Source organism: Gopherus flavomarginatus, chromosome 9 (genome assembly GCF_025201925.1).
Source record: "Gopherus flavomarginatus isolate rGopFla2 chromosome 9, rGopFla2.mat.asm, whole genome shotgun sequence".
In the NCBI taxonomy this organism is placed as follows: domain Eukaryota; kingdom Metazoa; phylum Chordata; order Testudines; family Testudinidae; genus Gopherus; species Gopherus flavomarginatus.
Genome location: NC_066625.1, coordinates 59,242,098 through 59,262,794, shown reverse-complemented (window position 1 = coordinate 59,262,794; position 20,697 = coordinate 59,242,098). Strand labels below are relative to the sequence as shown.

The following is a 20,697-nucleotide window of genomic DNA, read 5'->3' as shown; positions in this document are numbered from 1 at the left end:
CTGGTATTAGTGTGTCTCACTTGTTCACCTGGCTGTTCTTTTCCTTCCCAGCAGTAGCTTCATTTCAGTGGTTCTGATATATACATATTCCAAATAAATGATTTGGGATTTGCAGCACTTACACATCCACTCCTGGGAGCCCAAATTCCCAGTGTTTGCCATGTTGCTAGGCCAGAGTAACTAACTGACGATACAAACTACGCTTCTCTATTTGAAAGACAAACTGTAGTTTGACATAAAATATAATTTTGATGTAGTGATCTGTTATGACATGGTGGCTGTAGTGCTGCTAGTAAATGAATACCCCCAAAGGGAAAATGGAGTAACTACTTTGCCTCTTAACCTCTTGGCATAGTATCACAATCTGGACTTGTGCACTGTGCCAATATTTAGGATTGGGTTCTTTATTCTGAGTCAGGGATGGGGAGATCACTATAGCACTGAAGCAGAAGAGTGGGAAGAGCTGTGTAGTGTGGGACAACATCGATTTGTCTTTTAAAGAAGCAGCATGACAAAGTTGAGTTGCCAAGAGCTTCAGTCATCCTTGTGATCACGTTACTGAGCAGCACCATAGATTGCTGAAAAGTAATTGTGACACTGAAATAAATGCACTGACCTCCTTTATTGACTGTGCAGACTACTGTAAGATAATTGGAATTCTTATTTATTGTAGCTGGGGGAAGCTTTTCCTTTCATTTAGATATTATGAAAGATGAGTGGTTACACTATTGATTGCAGAGTGTCATTATTTATATGCAGAGCAGATGCAGTTAAGGCCTCCATGATCTGCTCATTTATTGTGTATCCTGCTTGATCAGGAGACAGCCTTTTCCTACTGTGAAAGACAAATGCCAATAGCAGGCTTCCTTCTATGGAAAAACTAATCAAACCTGCTAATGTGCAGATAGAGCAGCCAGGGGAGGGGAAAGGGAGAGGTTTATCGTAGATTGTGAAATGAGATCACAAAATGAATTGCACCTGTTGATTCTCATCACAGGAGTTAATTTAACTCAGAAATCAGTTCATTATGCTTTGTTTTAATGTGACCCTCTTTTTTATTTTCCTGTTTCCAGGTTTCCTTAGTTCTGTCTGCCCTTCAAGCAGGAAACAAAGGGACTCAGGCTTGTATCACTGCAGCTAGTGCTGTGTCGGGCATAATTGCAGATCTGGACACAACTATCATGTTTGCTACAGCTGGAACCCTTAATGCTGAGAACAATGAATCATTTGCGGATCACAGGTCAGTGATACTGAAAAAGCTGGTGGAGGGGGCTGGCTGCAACACGGGGGGCGGGGGGCAATAAATGTCCTGCTAATGGCAAATAGAGGGAGTGGAGAGGCAGTTTTCCTGCCTTTTCAAACCCCCTAATAATGAAGCCAGATGAGCAGAGGAGCAAGAGAGAAATAGGAAAGCTTTGGGGTCAGTGCTTCAAAAGCTGGGTAAAGTAGCCTGTATAGTAAAAGCAAATTCCATTTTGCCCATTTATGTGAGAGACGAAATTTTAAGTAATAGCTGGATAATTTCTCAACTGTTTCAAAAGGAAACCTCAAAGATCAGGTTTATCCAAATTTTTTTAATAAATCCATTTCTATATTTCATTCTTAACTGATTGTTACACTGTGATTCTAGTATGAAAAATTTAACTGTCCATGCATTCAAAGAGAAATAGTTTTCCGATGTTTTTTGCAAGACTTTTTTTGACTTTATGGCTTTTTCTTCGTGGGTTACTAAATGCACTTTCCCGCTGCTGATGTTGGAGATTATTAATGGAAGAGATGCTGGAGTGTCAGTGGTGCTGTCATTTGGTGAGATGATGACACAGGTTTCCTTCTGATAGTGTCTGAAATAGAATGAGAGATTTGCAGCATCCAGGCCATTATTCTCCCCATATTAAAAACCCGATTCTAATGGTCAAGACTGAGCTGTTGCCTAACTGCACAATTAGCCTACACTGCCAGCATTTAACTCAGTACAGTGCTAGTGGCTTGGGGAGTATGAAAAGTACAATGCAGCCCAAATTATTGCAGCTTTATATAGTAAGAGTTAGGGTTCATTTTTTATCATCAAATAATAAGTTTGTTAAATGCTGTGTGACAAGTGTGAAGACAAGGTCCTGCTTCAAAGAGCTGAACATTGAAATGCAAGATTGGAATGCAAAAAAAGACACACAGGCTGAGCAGTGATGATTAGCAGTAATTTCATTCATAGAATCATAGAATATCAGGGTTGGAAGGGACCTTGGGAGGTCATCTAGTCAAACTCCCTGCTCAAAGCAGTACCAATTCCCACATAAATCATCCCAGCCAGGGCTTTGTCAAGCCTGACCTTAAAAACCTCTAAGGAAGGAGATTCCACCACCTCCCAAGGTAACCCATTCCAGTGCTTCACCACCCTCCTAGTGAAAAAGTGTTTCCTAATATCCAACCTAAGCCTCCCCCACTGCAACTTGAGACCATTACTCCTTGTTCTGTCAGCAGGTACCACTGAGAACAGTCTTGATCCAGCCTCTTTGGAACCCCCTTTCAGGAAGTTGAAAGCAGCTATCAAATCCCCCCTCATTCTTCTCTTCTGCAAACTAAACAATCCCAGTTCCCTCAGCCTCTCCTCATAAGTGATGTGCTCCAGCCCCCTAATCATTTTTGTTTCCCTCTGCTGGACTCTTTCCAATTTTTCCACATCCTCCTTGTAGTGTGGGGCCCAAAACTGGACACAGTACTCCAGATGAGGCCTCACCAATGTCGAATAGAGGGGAATGATCACGTCCCTCGATCTGCTGGCAATGCCCCTACTTATACAGCCCAAAATGCCGTTAGCCTTCTTGGCAACAAGGGCACACTGTTGACTCATATCCAGCTTCTCTTTTACTGTAACCCCTAGGTCCTTTTCTGAGAACTGCTTCCCAGCTATTTGGTCCCTAGTCTGTAACAGTGAATGCGATTCTTCCATCCTAAGTGCAGGACTCTGCCCTTGTCCTTGTTGAACCTCATCAGATTTCTTTTGGCCCAATCCTCTAATTTCTCTAGGTCCCTCTGTATCGTATCCCTATCCTTCAGCGTATCTACCACTCCTCCCAGTTTAGTGTCATCTGCAAACTTGCTGAGGGGCAGCCCACACCATCCTCCAGATCATTAATGAAGATATTGAACAAAACTGGCCCCAGGTCCGACCCTAGGGACACTCTGCTTGAAACCAGCTGCCAACTAGACATGGAGCCATTGATCACTACCCATTAAGCCCTATGATCTAGCCAGCTTTCTATCCACTTTATAGTCCATTCATCCAGCCCATACTTCTTTCACTTACTGGCAGGAATACTGTGGCAGACCGTATCAAAAGCTTTGCTAAAGTCAAGGAATAACACATCCACTGCTTTCCCCTCATCCACAGAGCCAATTATCTCCTCATAAAAGGCAATTAGGTTTAGTCAGGCATGACTTGCCCTTGGTGAATCCATGCTGACTGTTCCTGATCACTTTTCTCTCCTCTAAGTGCTTCAGAATTGATTCCTTGAGGACCTGCTCCATGATTTTTCTGGGGACTGAGGTGAGGCTGACTGGCTTGTAGTTCCCTGGATCCTCCTTCTTCCCTTTTTTAAAGATGGGCACTACATTAGCCTTTTTCCATTCATCCGGGACCTCCCCCGATCACCATGAGTTTTCAAAGATAATGGCCAATGGCTCTGCAATCACATCCACCAGCTTCTTTAGCACCCTCATATGCAGCGCATCCGGCCCCATGGACTTGTGCTCGTCCAGTTTTTCTAAATAGTCTCAAACCACTACTTTCTCCACAGAGGGCTGGTCGCCTTCTCCCCATACTGTGCTGCCCAGTGCAGCAGTCTGGGAGCTGACCTTGTTCGTGAAGACAGAGGCAAAAAAACCATTGAGTACATTAGCTTTTTCCACATCCTCTGTCACTAGGTTGCCTCCCTTATTCAGTAAGGGGCCCACACTTTCCTTGACTTTCTTCTTGTTGCTAACATACCTGAAGAAACCCTTCTTGTTACACTTAACATCTCTTGCTAGCTGCAACTCCAAGTGTGATTTGACCTTCCTGATTTCACTCCTGCATGCCTGAGCAATATTTTTATACTCCTCCCTGGTCATTTGTCCAATCTTCCACTTCTTGTAAGCTGCTTCTTTGCGTTTAAGATCAGCAGGGATTTCACTGTTAAGCCAAGCTGGTCTCCTGCCGTATATTATTCTTTCTACACATCGGGATGTTTTTTTCCTGCAACCTCTATAAGGATTCTTTAAAATATAATCAGCTCTGCTGGACTCCTTTCCCACTCATGTTATTCTCCCAGGGGTTCCTGTCCATCAGTTCCCTGAGGGAGTCAAAGTCTGCTTTTCTGAAGTCCAGGGTCCATATTCTGCTGCTCTCCTTTCTTCCTTGTGTCAGGATCCTGAACTGGACCATCTCATGGTCACTGCCTCCCAGTTTCCCAATCCACTTTTGCTTCCCCTACTAATTCTTCCCAGTTTGTGAGCAGCAGGTCTAGAAGAGCTCTGCCCCTAGTTGGTTCCTCCAGCACTTGCACAAGGAAATTATCCTCTACACTTTCCAAAAACTTCCTGGATTGTCTGTGCACCACTGTATTGCTCTCCCAGCAGATATCAGGGTGATTCAAGACTCCCATGAGAACCAGGGCCTGCAATCTAGTGACTTCTGCTAGTTGCCAGAAGAAAGCCTCGTCCACCTCATCCCCCTGGTCTGGTGGTCGATAACAGACTCCCACCACGACATCACCCTTGTTGCTCACACTTTTAAACTTATTCCAGAGAGTGTCAGGTTTTGCTGCAGTTTCATACCGGAGCTCTGAACAGTCATACTCCTCTCTTACATACAATGCAACTCCCCCACCTTTTCTGCCCTGCCTTTCCTTCCTGAACAGTTTATATCCATCAGTGACAGTACTCCAGTCATGTGAGTTATCCCACCAAGTCTCTGTTATTCCAGTCACATCATAGTTCCTTGATTGTGCCAGGACTTCCAGTTCTTCCTGCTTGTTTCCCAGGCTTTTTGCATTTGTGTATAGGCACTTAAGATATCTTGCTTACTGTCCTGCTTTCTCAGTCTGAGACAGGAGTCCTCCCCTCTTGCACTCTACTGCTCGTGCTTCTTCCCGGTATCCCATTTCCCCACTTACCTCAGGGCTTTGGTCTCCTTCCCCCGGTGAACCTAGTTTAAAGCCCTCCTCACTAGGTTAGCCAGCCTGCTTGCAAAGATGCTCTTCCCTCTCTTTGTTGGGTGGAGCCCGTCTCTGGCTAGCACTCCTCCTTCTTGGAACACCATCCCATGGTCGAGGAATCCAAAGCCTTCTCTCCAACACCACCTGTGTAGCCATTTGTTGACTTCCACAATTTGACCATCTCTACCCAGACCTTTTCCCTTCCACACATCCTTTTCTCATCCATCCTTTCACAGGGAGAATGGATGAGAACACCATTTGCACCTCAAACTCCTTTATACTTCTTCCCAGAGCCACATAGTTCCACGTTCCTTATTTTGTTACCTAACCTATCACTTCTTTGAAGGGATGTCTAGTGGTTATGTATGTCATTTCAGACCATTTGCTAAGGGAAGGGCTAAAGCTTTTATGCAGAAGCGTAAATGGAATATGCAAAGTGTGTATGTATAAACACAGGTTGGGGAGGGGGGAACAAAGCAACAGTGTGGTGTCCATGTACAATTCGTTGAACAGTTTCTCCTCCTTACAGTACATCTTAATATTGTACCTCAAAACTTACTTTTGCTGTTAAAAATAGCAGTCTTGTTTGGGAAGGAGACAGATAAGCAAAGAGCTCAAACAGAGTCCAGGAGTTAAAAACTCAGTATGTTTTGTATATTACATTATAAAACATAATTCAATTCTAATTAAAACTTTCTTTAAAGCAAAAACCCAAACTGCTGTCTACTGTCCCTTTGCATTCAAAAGGTATTACCTGCTTTTTGCATTGTGTCTGTGTTTTATAATCTTTAATTGCTGTGGGAAGTGCAGCAATTGATCTTTTTTCAGTAAAGCTGGATAATCATTTTGATTTCCTTTTACCTAAATGAGTAATTGGAGTAAGAGTATGCATGAAACAGCTGCTATGTAAGAGCAGATTTTTCCAAATTCTGAATATATGGATTTAATACTGTACACTTTCAACGTAATTGAAGATTGCCCCATTTCTATAAAAAGAAACATATTTTCCAACTAGTATCCTCTCATGAGTTATCTTACCATAGGCCTTGTTTAAACTGGAGTTTAAAGGTGTGATGTTAGTATGTGGTTTGCCTTGAATTCTACGTTAAACTGGTCAAGATAAATCCTAGGAGAGAGCCTATACTTAAACTCAACCAGTTGTGCATTTCAGTGTGCCTTTTCTAGACCAAATATTTAATGTGTGTGACCATGCATTGGCTAATATGTTAACATCACACTTTTAAATCCTTGTTTAAAGAAGTTACAAGTTTTTCCATCCACTATATCTAGCAATCCTGAGAATTCCAGTTGCTGGAGTTTGTGCGGGTTTTGTTTATTTCTAGGCTTACTCTTTTTATGTTCAGTAAAGCATAAAGGCTGTGGGTTTGGCAGCTCTCAACCCTTCACTTTTGTTTTCTAACCTTTTTACTGAAGTTCAGTACTCACGATAGTTAACTGGATGGTCTGCTGGGGCAGGAGTTGAAATATTTTAGATTTGTCTGCCTGAAGAGTTTATGTGAAGGGAAAAAAAAGATATCAGTCATGTTTTCTGCAGCTTCTCCCTTTCCCGTCCTCCCCCGCAGATCATTATTTTCTTTTCCATAGAACGTGCTGGTGGAGGGTTGACAACTGGTAGTTACAGCATGGCTTGGCTTAATCTCTCCACATTAGGACCCAGTGCTCCCTCCCTCTCCCTATTCCCATATCTTATTTCCTTTCAAGAGGAAGTCATTTCATTGAGTCATCCTGAGTCTGGTGTGTTGACAACCTGAAACGTAATGCATCTGTTCGAAGTGAGAATTGCAACCTGACTTTAGCGTTGTAGCTAGGATTATCACTAGTAGACACTGGTATGCTGACCTACATACAGCCCTTTGTCTACGTAGCACTTTCTCTGTTAGCCAGGACAATCTTGAATAGTTGTTTTTTTTTCTCTTCTCCCTTTCCTGTCTCCTGCTTCCCTTTTTTCCCCAGGGAAAATATCCTGAAAACAGCGAAAGCTTTAGTTGAAGATACAAAGTTGCTTGTGTCTGGGGCTGCCTCAAGTCAGGATAAACTAGCCCAAGCAGCTCAGTCATCAGCTGCCACCATCACACAACTAGCAGAGGTGGTAAAACTGGGAGCAGCCAGCCTGGGATCAGATGACCCTGAAACACAGGTATGAGGGGCTGCAGGAGCAGAAAATAGACCAATGATTGTAGTGTTTAAAGACATGGAGAATATCACAGAATTGAGAACTCTGGAGGTACAGTGTAATTTTTTTTAAAGTTTCTTTCAGTGGGACTGAGGCTTCCAGGTCAGTTAGGCACTTAGGAAAATTTTACTCACAAATAGCACAAACCTTGCAGTGCATCTCTTGAATGATTTGCGGTTGAATCAGGCACCTCCCCTCTTCAAAAAATAATGCTGCAAAAATGGACAAGACTTGGTATAGGGTGTCTGATCCTTCCCCCACCAGTTTTGGAATGGTTTTTTGCAAGAATATTCTCCAGTTCCTTGTTTTTAAATGTCTCGTTGTGAAGCTTCCCTTGGGAGACTATCCCATAGTTTAATTGATTTCACCGCTAGAAAGCTTTTCATTGAGTTTAAGACCAAGCTACACACCTGTTGTTATTTGTATGGTGTGAACCGTATGCTAGAACTTCACAGACATTTCTAGATTATTTTACTCTCTTTTAAGTCATTTAATTCTTCAGAGTAGATTCAATTAAACATTTAATTGTTGTTTGAATTCTGGTGAAATATGGGCTGGTGTATGCACTGGAGATATGTCTGTGTTAGTAAATTAATCTGAAAATGTCTGATTGTTTGAGGTACTGGAAAAAATGTGTATCTCACTCTCCTCTTTGACCTCATATATGATCTTTGTTCCAGTGTTAACTTCCAGAGCATTCCTCTGAGGGGGAATATTTTGGAAACTGAAAATGTTTGCTTCAGAAGCAATTTTTTGATAACTTCATATTTCAAACTAGCAACACTGGGGAATTTTAAGTATTTATTACACTTCCTGGCTTTGTCTTCAAGTAAAGGCTGACAATACCAGTTTGCCAGTAAAAACCACTCAGCACTAGCAATTATTTTTTTGTACCACTTGTATATGTGGTGTGATAATCCATAGTGGAGGGTGGAGGAAGGAGTTCAAATTATAGTTTTAAGTATAGAGTGTGTCTGAAGGTGCAAACATTTTTAATACCTTCTGCACAAGGTACCAAGATACAAAATGTAACTTTTCCATATAATTTAAAAGCTCATTTTACTCAGGCTACTGAAGCCACAGAATCATGAAGTTAAGTGTGTGTGTGTGTGTGTGTGTGTGTGTGTGTGTGTGTGTGTGTGTGTGTGTGTGTGTGGCCATTGTTGTGTAACACAGACAGATAGAGAAGTGGGAGCTGTACCTATCTTAGGATCTTGTAGTTTCCTTGTTTCTAATCAAAGACGTTCTGAGTTACCAAAGCTTGAATAAGCTTTCACAAGAAAGCGAAGATTCTAACTTGGCCATAGATTGTAATAAACTGCAAACAGGCTGAACTGAGGCAGTGCTAAACTTTGTATTTCCTGTCCATTACTGAGAAGTAATAGATCCATGTATCTTTTTTTTCTTTTCCGGAGCGGTCCCATTTTCCATGCATGTTATCACTTAGAAAAAGGGTAGAATTATGCTGATATCACTGAACCAAAGTAAAAGGTTGAAGGTATCTGACCACTTAGCAGATGAGCAGATGGGGAAAAGGATTTTGGAGGAGACAGTTATTCTGATGTTTCTTGGAAATAATTAATGTGCTCATGGGGAGGGGCATAATAGATTTTTTTTTTTCCCTGTACTTGGTTTGGGAGGCAGTTTACTTGAATTTGACTGCTGCTGACTCTAGCCTCAGGCAAGTTATTCATCATTTAGTTCCTTGAGGTCTCTTAGGAGACTAGGCTATATAAAACTTCCTTTTCCCTGAAATGGAGTGTTTCCCTTATGTCCAGGGTATACCAAGTACCTTTGATCTGCTTACCTCTGTCAGAATAGTAGCTGACGTCACAGTAAATGAGGTCATTCTCCAAGGGAGGATCAAGCTGTAAGTTCGTACCTAGTTTAACTGCTCCCATTCTATTCCCATGCTGAACAGAACACTGAGGTGAATAAGCCCCTCTTTGGGACACGATGGGAAAGAGAGAAATCCTGCCTTAGAGAACCATTTAATTACAGGAGACAGTAGCTGAATTGGGTACTGAACAATGTGTAAAATACTGTACAGATAAACACAGCGTTAGCTTACGCAGGAAACAACATGTCATTTTTTAGCATTTGTGCATACAGTGTCTTTTTCTCTCTTAACACTGTGGACCAACGTTTGCTATGTGCTCAGTAGACTCCTTCAGTGTACATCCTGTCCAAATCTTCTATCTGTGGGCTGAAGTGAGATGTGATTGCACTAACCTCGCATCCAAATTTCTCATTGTTGTAGGTTGTACTGATCAATGCTATTAAGGATGTTGCTAAGGCCCTTTCTGATCTCATTGGTGCTACAAAAGGAGCTGCTAGCAAACCAGCAGATGATCCATCCATGTACCAGCTCAAAGGTGCAGCTAAGGTAGGTAGTGCGATATCTCTCCCTTTTAGAGAAGCTTAGAGCTTATCTCAGCTTCTGTTATGAAAGTTGAAAACATTCCTTTGCTTATTCCTTGCTGTTTGCTTTGATGTTTATTTAAAGAAATAGCTAGCATCACTTTATTGCTAAAATTCTAAAGACTGGTGGCAGTGAATTCTGGTTCACTTCAGTCTCTTATTTTCCTTTTGTTTCATCTGTATCCTAATAACTTAAACTAGACAGTTTATGATTGGTGGAAAGCTGGATAGTATCGTTCATTTCAGTGCCCATAAACATAATATCAGTTTTCTTAATCATCTCACCACAGCTAGTTAAAGAGTTGTATTCCTTCTGACAGGCACCTCTGTCACTCTGCAAGCATGTGTGTCTGGAGGGAGGAGGGGAGATCCCTGGTATATTAAGACTATGAGACTAAAAGTTTACCCTATAAAAATGTGTACTTGAATCCTATAGCAAGGGTAATGAACAAGTAATGAGACATCCAGAGTATAAGCATCCAGTTGTTAAGATCCTGACTTTGACCTTTCAGCTTTTAGAAAGTGGTCTGAAGATCTCAGACAGGCTTTCTATAAAATGTAGTGTACTTTGATCGCATTTCTCCCAAGCCGTGCTTCTAAGCAGAAGTGTCTGTTGGTCAGAGCACAGGATCTGAACAGCTTCTGCCACTGTTTTGTTGTGTCACCTCTCTGTTCTTCAGTTTTCCCGCAGCTGAAATCTTTGTGAAACTTGCTTCACAGGGCCCTTGGGACTTAATGTTTGTAAAGTGCTTTGAGATGCTGAAATTTGGGCAGTACTGGATCTGCTTCCAGATGATCAGGTAGTCAAAGTGACTTTTATGCATTTGCTTGGCAAATAGATTTTGCCCTTTCCCATCAAATGTGGACCTGCAGTGATCGATGCCTCAGATTGGATTACTGCGATGCACTCTGTGAGGGGGAACTCATCAAAGACCATGCAAAGTTCAGCTACTACAGAACAGTGTCTGCTTGCTTAGCTGGTTCCCTTTGTTTTACAGAGCTCAAAGTGATTTGAGTCCTGGTTATCTGAAAGCTTATCTTCCTCCTTGTGTTCCAGCTGAAGATCTGAAGTGGGCTTAGGTGCTGTCCTAAGAGCATTTGTACATCTACAGACTGGAAGGAAGATTTGCCCTTAACTGTGGAACTTGCTTACTCTGGATGTTGGAACCAGTGTTTGACCATCAGGGCATAAGGCTAGTTACAGTATTGACTCAGCCTTTTGCCTGAGGGGGACGTCGTTAAATCGAGGTTTGGGTTGATTTCCTGAGAGGTGGTTGACTTCTTTTCAATTGATGATGGCAGTTGTGTGTTTAACTGTGGTTTTACAAACTGTGCCAAGAGAACGTAATAGTGGCATTTCACGAATTAGTAAATAATGTGCCTGGTCTCTGACAAGATTTTTTGAGGTTATAGTTTTGCGTGTTTGCAGTAATGGAGGCAAAGGAAAGGGCCCTAGTTTTTATATGTTAGAAACCTGTTGACTTTTCATCTTTCTGTAGGCAATTCGTACCAGATGTGGAGAAGGGATTCTGTTAACTTGAAATTGTCTGATAGGTGATGTTATAGCATAAGTACTGTTAAGCAAAATTGTATGATGAGGTATGTTATTGCATAAAGACATGCCAAGGAGTGCCCAGAGACACAGACGCTAGGACTTCTGGAGAGGCCTTCCACCCAGACTTCCTGTTTGGAACTTTGGGGGTTTGAATCTGACAAGTGATCGCTTGGGTCCTGAGGAGAGAGGGAACGGGATCCTGGCGAGGGTTGGGAACTAGACTAGGGTCAGGAATGGAAGCACTGTGGAGGCCCTTGTAAGATCATGCTTTCCCTGTGGGAGCACAAAGTAGAAGGGTACTGAGCGCTATTGAAACTGTTTACATTGGTTAAGTGAAGATTTGTGGTCTTTCAAACCCAGAAATCAGAGGCATAGGCAATTGATCAGTTTGCAAGAGATCTGCAGCGCCCTCGAAATAGTTAGGATAAGCGGCCAGGTTCACCTGATACTCACAGGCAAGTGTCTTCAGAGGAAGCTTAGAGGGGTAAAAGGGCTGTACTAGAAAGCAAGAGACTCTGATGTTGAGAAAGGTTTGTGCCCAGGCACGGGCAAGTTGTGACACTGTGCACTCATGTTTAAGAAAGCACCACACTTCAGTGAATCTGGCTGTATCAATCCAACTTCAATAGGGATCACTCAGAAATAAAACCCTGTCTATAGAGTTCACTCTCAGCTATTTAAACCATACTGTATATAAAGCTTGTTGTTCCCTACAGGATTAATAATGGCTTCATAGCTTGATGTTCCTTGGATCATGTGGGGGTGTCTCCAAGATGTGGGAGAAGGGAATGATGTATTTCATCTCTCCCTCTCTCCTTTTCAGGTGATGGTAACCAATGTCACATCACTTCTGAAGACTGTTAAAGCAGTAGAAGATGAAGCTACTCGAGGCACAAGAGCTCTCGAGGCCACGATTGAATGCATCAAACAGGAACTCACGGTAAAGAACGGAATAATTGCACATGGCAGCTTTCTAAAGTACACTCTTAAAATCAAATCAGGCTTCGCTGGAGGTGCCTCCAGGGATGTTATGGCTGCTGTGTTATGAGTTAGAGGCGATATGGTCCCTACCCACAGCTCTCAACACATGATTGCATGTCACTTCAACCTATCCACTTCCACATGTCACCAGTCTCCCCTGTTAGGCTGTATTTCTCAGGTGTGAGAGGCTACTGTCATGAAATACGCTTGGAGAAACTGGTTCTTCATTCCTCCAGACATGACACTTTCACTGTAAATGTTTTTTTCTGAGTCAAATCTTCACCTTTCATTGACCTTGGTTTGTAAACGTTTCTCCAGTGTCAAAGAGCAGCCCTGTTGGCACTTGCAGTTTGAAACTCGTCTCCATTTTGCTGTTAGTTTTTGTGTCCTTTGCTCGTTGCTCTTTAAATTCTTTTTTGGCCTGCCTAATTATACTTTCACACTTGACTTGCCAGATTTTGTGTTCCCTTCGGTTTTCTTCAGTTAGATTTTTAAAGGATTCCTTTTTGCCTCTAACTGATTTTTCTACTCTGTTGTTTAACCCTCGTCACACTTTTTTTTGCCCTCTTACAATGTGGTTTTTTGTTGTTTTTTTTAAATTGGGATATACATTTAATTTGAGCCTCTATTATAGTATTTTTAAAAAGTTTCTGCAGCTTGCAGGTAGTTCAGTCTTGTGACTACACCTTTAAATTTCTGTTTAACTAGCTTCCTTATTTTTGTGTGAAAAATGCAGATACTGACAAAGGAAGAATAATTACAGAATATATATTTTTTTAAAAATTAAATCCCCACATAAGCAGTTGTATAATAAATGAACCATCAAAATCCTTTGGATAAACTCTGCCATCTAAAATTTTCCAGGTACTTAGTCAGGGAATTGTACTTTATTGTGTCAAGTAGAAATCAGATGGTGATTTCTTTTGAATACTTCTAATGCATTATTATACCCATGAGTCAATTGTTTTGTTTGATTGCTTGGGGCAGTCTCAGGAGTGTCTATATATTTATTAAAAATAAGATTAAATCCTGACCCCAATGAAGTCATTGGAGAAACTTCATCCAGGATTTTACACTGCATGGGAATATTGTATATATGTGTGCACTGCTTTATCTGGCTTGATACAGGTTGAATCTGAATACTATTAAGAGATGTCTTTGTAACAGTTGGCATGGACTTGTTCCTCAGTTTCTCCCCCACACTGAGATGGAGGAAGGGGTGAAAGCCAAGTAATGATAACCTGGATAAATGGGAGTAGCCCCTCCTAATGTATGTTCAGGCATTTAGATACTACACTAGACAACCCTCATAAGGAATAGATAATGCTGTCAGAGCAGCATTGCATAATGGTTGTGACTGGTAACATTTATCCAGTTACTCCTGGGGGAATTCTGCACATGCACAGATTTCTTTGCTTCTCCGCAGAAAAATGACTTTCTGACCTGGACGCAAAAGGAAGCTGCAAGAGCGGTCATGCACCACTCCCCAGCAGCTTGGCTGCATTGTTTCAGGCACCCGGAGCAGCCAGCAGAGTGGTAAATCCCTACCCTAAGCCTCTCCATACTTGGATACTGCTGGGCTGAGCCTGCCTGCCTACATCTAGTGTGCTTGGCACAGAGGGCCAGGGCCCCAAGGTGTTTCTCGGACAGTCCTGGTCCTTACGCTGTGTTGGGGTCGGGTGCAGCTTTACTGCTCAGTCCATCTCCAGGGGAGGGGAGGCACAGGGTGATCTCCTACCTCTGTGCAATCAGTGACCTGTGCTTTCCACTGCCATGCTGGAGCTTCCACATTTATTTATTGACAAATAAAATATGCATAATTTAAAAATATTGTGTGCAGAATTTTAAATTTTTTGGCACAGAATTTTACATTTTTTGGTGCAGAATACTCTCAGGAGTAACCCAGTGTGGTATCTGGAATATTCTATAAGGCTTAAGAATGGCAAGCTAACAAGGAATAAAGGTGGAAAAAGGCAAGTAGGAGCCAGAATAAGCTCTAACTGACTTATATTAGCTATAATGTTTTAATACAGTTAATTACTTCCAACATTCATAGGAATGAGGTGTGTGTGGTCAGATAATTTAATGTCTTCCTCTTGATGTGAGTTCCTCTACACAATTATATAGTTAGGTTTGTAACAGAGGACTAAGCATAGAAAAGAGACAGTGCTTCATTTTCTCTGTCCCTTCCCCTTTCAACTCTTTACAGAAAAGATTTTTGAGCATTTTATTAATATATCCAGTTCAGTCCTTCTATGCTGCTTCTGGCTGAGAGGAGATATTGGAGCAGGGGTGGCCAACCTGTGGCTCCGGAGCCACATGTGGCTCTTCAGAAGTGAACATGTGGCTCCTTGTATAGGTACCAACTCTGGGCCTGCAGCTGCAGGCGCCAACTTTCCAATGTGCCAGGGGGTGCTCACTGCTCAACCCCTGGCTCTGCCACAAGCTCTGCCCCCAGTCCACCCCTTCCCGACCCATCCCCGAGCCTGCTGTGCCCTTGCTCCTCCTCCTCCTCCTCCCCCCAGAGCCTCCTGCATGCCACGAAACAGCTGATCAGGAGGTGCGGGGAGGCGATGATTGGCAGGGCTGCCAGTGGGTGGGAGGCGCTGGGAGCTGGGGGAGGGAGCTAATGGGGGGCTGCTGACGTATTACTGTGGCTCTTTGGCAATGTCCATTGGTAAATTCTGGCTCCTGGCTCCATCTCAGGCTCAGGTTGGCCACTCCTGCATTAGAGCGTGGCCTATATGGGAGGAGGATGTCTGCATGCCTGTCCAATAGTCAGGATGAAAGACTATATGGATAGGACTAGTAGCTATCTATATGCTGTAACTATTGGTTTCTGGCTATCCTCTAACATAGATAGATTAAATGACAAATGTTGAGGGTCATCCATTTCAAGTGAATGGGTTAACCTACTTCCCACAGCTTAGTGTTTCTTTCTGCTGTGTGTAGATGTGCAAGTCTTATCAGATCCAGACTCCTGACAAGCAGGAGTAATATTGCAGTAGAGTACTCCAATTAAATTTCTGATTTCCTGCCATTTGAAGGTTGCTTCCAATTGCTATGTCTGTTTCAAGCTCCGCGTTATTGTGGTCTGACTCTTAACGGCAACTAGATCTCCCTTCTGCTTTAACTTCTAGGTATTTCAGTCGAAGGAGATTCCAGAAAAGACATCATCACCTGAAGAATCGATCCGGATGACGAAAGGAATCACCATGGCAACTGCCAAAGCTGTTGCAGCTGGGAACTCATGCAGACAGGAGGATGTGATTGCTACAGCGAATCTGAGCCGCAAAGCAGTAGCTGATATGCTAACAGCTTGTAAGGTAAAGATTAATTTCCTCTCCTCATTTTTTAGGTTTCTATAGCTTTAAATTTAGTTTGTGTTTGTCTTTATCTGAGAAGTTAATGATTGTGAGAATTATGAAGTCTGACTAACATCTTATACCAGAAAGAGGGGATTTCTGTGCTATGTAAGAGAAATATGGATTAATACACACTGGTTTCTTTTTGGAGAGAGAGAGAATAGTTTTTTTTGATTGACACAAAACGTGCTTGAGTTCTTATTTCTTTTAAGCAAGACAGACTCAGTACAAACAGTAGAGCATAAAAATTATGTAATGGTGACCTGATTTTAATATAGTTAGGAGTTCTCTAATGGAAAAAATGTGCAGATATATTGTCAATATTCTTTTGCTTTCTAAACAAACTAATTGGTCTGCTGAATTCTTACTGTGCTTTTAAAGAGTGTGCACCTTTTCTCTTGTACTAAATGCAATGCTCCTGTGAGCTGAACTTTTGGAATATTGTATTTGAGACAGACAGCTTTAAAGAAATAGGACTGTAAAATGTTTGCATGCGTGGTTCAGATAGTAATGCAAAATATACTCATGACCCACTTCTCTTCATGCTGAGGTAGGGAGGGATTATTCATAATTAACAAGAGCAGGACCAGAAAGGGATTTTACAAAGTTGATTCTTTGAAGTTTGAGCAGTGAAATTAAAACAACTCTTATTCCTAATCATCATTTAGGCATCTTTGCTCTTCAAGCTACAAATAACTGTGAGAGAAGAATTAAAGTTTGGGCAGTTTGGCAGGTGTGGAGTTCAAAATTTAGTCAAATCTTTCCCTGCGTAGGTCCCCAAATCACGTTTTAACTCCATTATGACTGGATGTAAGGATAGGACAGGGTTTAATTTTGTTGTTAAAATAATGATTCTGCATTTAAGCGTGATGCAGTGTGATTTTGAACATGTTTTATGTATATATCGTGAATTGAAATCCTTACGTCATTTTGACCTTGATGGTTCTTGTATGTATTTAGCAGAGTACATCTGTTCCTGAACACTCTGCTTGCTTCAAGCTTTGATCTCACCTCTCTCTCCTCTCACCCCCCACCCCTCGATAAACACAGATACTTGAAAATGTAGCTATAGTTTGCATTGGAACCCAGAAGTCACCACATCTTGTATCATCCAGTCTCATATCATGCCTCTGTCAAAGTCCAGTACATGATGCTTCAAGGGAAGGTGACAGGACTCTCGTGTGCAGTTGTGCAATGGCATCGGATCACTTTACACTCTGAAGCATATTAGTTAAATATCCTTTGTAACTTTATGATCTGGCTAATGTAGGTACATATTTATATGGAGATCTATCTGCATTTCACTCTGTAGATCTCTGGATTACAGTTCTTCATATTTAAATTATATTTCAGCCTAATATTCTGCATTTTAGTCATATGTCTTTATATACTATCAAATTAATTGTTTCCTCTTGTTTTTACTTTCACTTCTATCATTGTTATAATTTAATTTGGTGCCTCTCCTGCTCTGGTTCATAGATGACCAGAGGCCTGCAAAATAAACCATTTAGAGACCAAACAGCGGGGAACTGGGATGTTGATAAGGGGCTGAGTATCCATGAGAGAATTGCCTTTACAAAGCAATCTAAAGAGTGAAGACAGTTGAGAACAATTTTACTTATCTAAAATGACAGATTGAAAAGCAATCTACCTGAGAGCTTGTTGAGTATGGTAGTCATTCTTTGGGCTAGGGCTTACCGGGTTAACATGGTGTCATAAACAGATAAGTAAGAGTTAATAGAACAAAACTGCTTCATATCTCTTTTGCCTGGAAAGGGTTAACAAGAACAGTGAGCCTGGCTGTCACCTGACCCAAGGACCAATCAGAGGACAGGATTCTTTCAAATCTTGAGGGAGGGAAGTTTTTGTGCTGTGCTGTTAGTTTTGGTTGTTGTTCACTCTGGGGGCTCAGAGGGATCAGACGTGCAACCAGGTTTCTCTCCAATCTCTCCAATACAGGCTCGTATAAGTTCAGACTAGTGAGTACTAGGTAGATAAAGTGAGTTAGGCTTATGGTTGTTTTCTTTATTTGCAAATGTGCATTTGGCTGAAAGGAGTTTAATTGTGTATTTGGCTGAAAGGAGTTCAAATTTGTATTTTTGCTGAAAAGATTTTAATTAGTACTTGTATACTTAGGCTGGGAGAGTATTCCCAGTGTCTATAGCTAAAAAACCCTGTACCTATTCCATCTTAAATTTACAACGATAATTATTACTGTTTTTTCTTTCTTTAATTAAAAGCTTTTCTTGTTTAAGAACCTGATTGTTTTTTTATTCTGGTGTGAGACCCCAGGGAACTGGGTCTGGATTCACCAGGGAATTGGTGGAGGGAAGAGGGAGAGAGAGGCTGATTTCTCTCTGTGTCAGGATTACTTTCTCTCAGGAAGAGTCTGGGAGGGGGAAAGAGAAGGAGGGAGGAAGGTGAATTGTCCTCTCTTTTGTGATTCAAGGAGTTTGAATCACACAGTGATCTTCCAGGGTAACCCAGGGAGGGGAAGCCTGGGAGAGGCAACGGTGAGGGAAAGGGTTTACTTTCCTTGTGTTAAGATCCAGAGGGTCTGGGTCTTGGGGGTCCCCGGGCAAGGTTTTGGGGGGACCAGAGTGTACCAGGCACTGGAATTCCTGGTTGGTGGCAGCGCTACAGGCTATAAGCTGGTATTTGAGCTTAGAGGAATTCATGCTGGTACCCCATCTTTTGGACGCTAAGTTTCAGAGTGGGGAATTATACCATGACACATGGTAATACTGGTAAATTGTTGCCACTTGAGTAGCAAGTACTGATCCTTGAAGTCATAATTGTTATTGCTTGCAGATGATATTAATAATCTGTAGCTTGAAAGTCGACTGTGTGCCACAGAGCATCACCTTGAAAGCAGCAGAGTAGGAATAACAACTGGAAGGCAGCCTGAAGCTAAAACCAGAAATAGTATGGTTCAGAACAGTGAGGATAAAAGCTTGCCGTCTGCTTAGCCCAGTGAATTTGGTTATGTCCTTGGAGCTGGAAAGGATTATTAGGCAAGGAGAAACAAGTCTCTGAAAACACTAGAGAGAGGTGGAAAGTCTAGAAGACTAATCATAGGCATTATTTAAAACATTTGACCCAAAATTTTTCAAAATAGCTGTCAGTCTTAAGTGTGACATGGTTGGTGAGGTAATATCTTCTAATGGATAGTCAAGGGCCACTCTATCTTGAATGGTCCCTTTGAATATGCACTACTTATGCTAAACAATCTATTCCACCTTTCATTTAGCTGTGACTCTGAGAGTATCTTTCCCAGACCTAAAGAAGAACCCTGTGTGGCTTGAAACCTTCTCTTGTTCATGGCTACAACTACCCTGCATAGTCTTAAGTTTGTTAAGTAATTTAATTATGTGTAACACATCCCCTTAGCCAGAGCTATATCAATTAATGTTAGACAGCAATTTAAAATGTCTGGTGGAGAAGCTAGTACTTCTATTTTTGGCACGTATGCTACTGTGTTTTTATCCACTCATGTACTTCCTTTGGTAATAGATGGAATCAAGCTGTATGAAGGAGTATCAGATCTCTTGTAGAAAGTCGTCTTATCTCTTTTTGAACATAAGAATGGCCATACTGGGTCAGACCAAAGGTCCATCTAGCCCAGTATCCTGTCTTCCAACAGTGGCCAATGCCAGGTGCCCCAGAGGGAATGAACAAAATAGGTAATCATCAAGTGATCCATCCCCTGTCACCCATTCCCACCTTCTGGCAAACAGAGGCTAGGGACACCATCCCTGCCGATTGTGACTAATAGCCAGTCATGGACCTATCCTCCATGAATTTATCTAATTCGTTTTTTGAACTTTGTTATAGTCTTGGCCTTCACAGCATCCTCTGGCAAGGAGTTTCATGGGTTGACTGAGCGTTGTGTGAAAAAATACTTCCTTTTGTTCTTTTTAAACCTGCTGCCTATTTAAACTAATTTGGTGACCCCTAGTTCTTGTGTTATGAGGAGGAGTAAATAACACTTTATTTATTTTCTCCACACCAGTCATGATTTTATAGACCTCTATCGTATCCCTCCTTAGTCATCCCTTTTCCAAGCTGAACTGTCCCAGTCTTATTAATCACTCCTCATATGGAAGCCGTTCCATAACCCTAATAATTTTTGTTGCCATTTTCTGAACCTTTTCCAATTCCAATATCTTTTTTGAGATGGAGTGACCACATCTGCATGCAGTATTCAAGATGTGGGTGTACCATGGATTTATATCGAGGATATTTTCTGGGGTATTAAAAAAAAAATCCATGATAAATCTCAATAGGCACTTCTCTTGTACTTTAAGATGGTGAATATGGAGTACCTGACTTTCTTTGTTATACCATCAAGGCAGCATGACACCTGCAAAACTTAATCTTTTTGTGATATTTGGCAAAATAGAGGTTTCTCATCAAATACACAGCAATTCAATCTTCTGAATATTTTGATAGGACTAATATTGTCAAATAATAAGCAAATAATAACACACATTATGAGTTAGATGTACCACTACATGGAATGAAACCCACCAAAATGCACGTGTGAACAAAATATAGAATGAATTGTTATGTACAGAGGGGTTCAGCTCTGGGATATTTATACAAGTCTACAGTAATTGTGCAATATGTAAATAATACACTGACCACTGCGGTTCTGTGGCCTGCAACGTGCAGAAGGTCAGACTAGATCATGATGGTCCATTGTGGCCTTAAAGTCTGAGAGTCTGTAAGTGAGCATTTGTCAATAGTTACCATTTGGGAAAAAAAAAAGTATTGGTTACAATGCAGTCTCAGGAACTGATTCTGTGGGTCCCATTAAACTTGATGGCTTCACTTAACCAAAAGTACTCGAGATTGGATCAGACCCGAAGATAAAAACAGATTTCATCTTTATACCATGTGTGTAAAGTAATAACTATGCATTAACTAATGGGAAATACTGATTTTTTTATTTTATTACTGGTGACTCTTGTAGCAAAATTAGAAGGA

General features: G+C 41.5%; 1 protein-coding gene across 4 annotated transcripts in view; it reads left to right on the top strand.

The window, feature by feature from the left end:
* The window catches only part of TLN2 (talin 2), a 357,752-nt gene that overhangs the window by 300,494 nt on the left and 36,561 nt on the right, over positions 1–20,697 (top strand). For all 4 annotated transcript variants that reach the window (XM_050966960.1, XM_050966961.1, XM_050966962.1 and 1 more), the window contains 5 exons: positions 1,074–1,240; positions 7,167–7,350; positions 9,647–9,772; positions 12,186–12,302; positions 15,484–15,669. In XM_050966960.1, the coding sequence (XP_050822917.1) occupies positions 1,074–1,240; positions 7,167–7,350; positions 9,647–9,772; positions 12,186–12,302; positions 15,484–15,669 (780 nt within the window). The remainder of the gene's footprint in view (positions 1–1,073; positions 1,241–7,166; positions 7,351–9,646; positions 9,773–12,185; positions 12,303–15,483; positions 15,670–20,697) is intronic.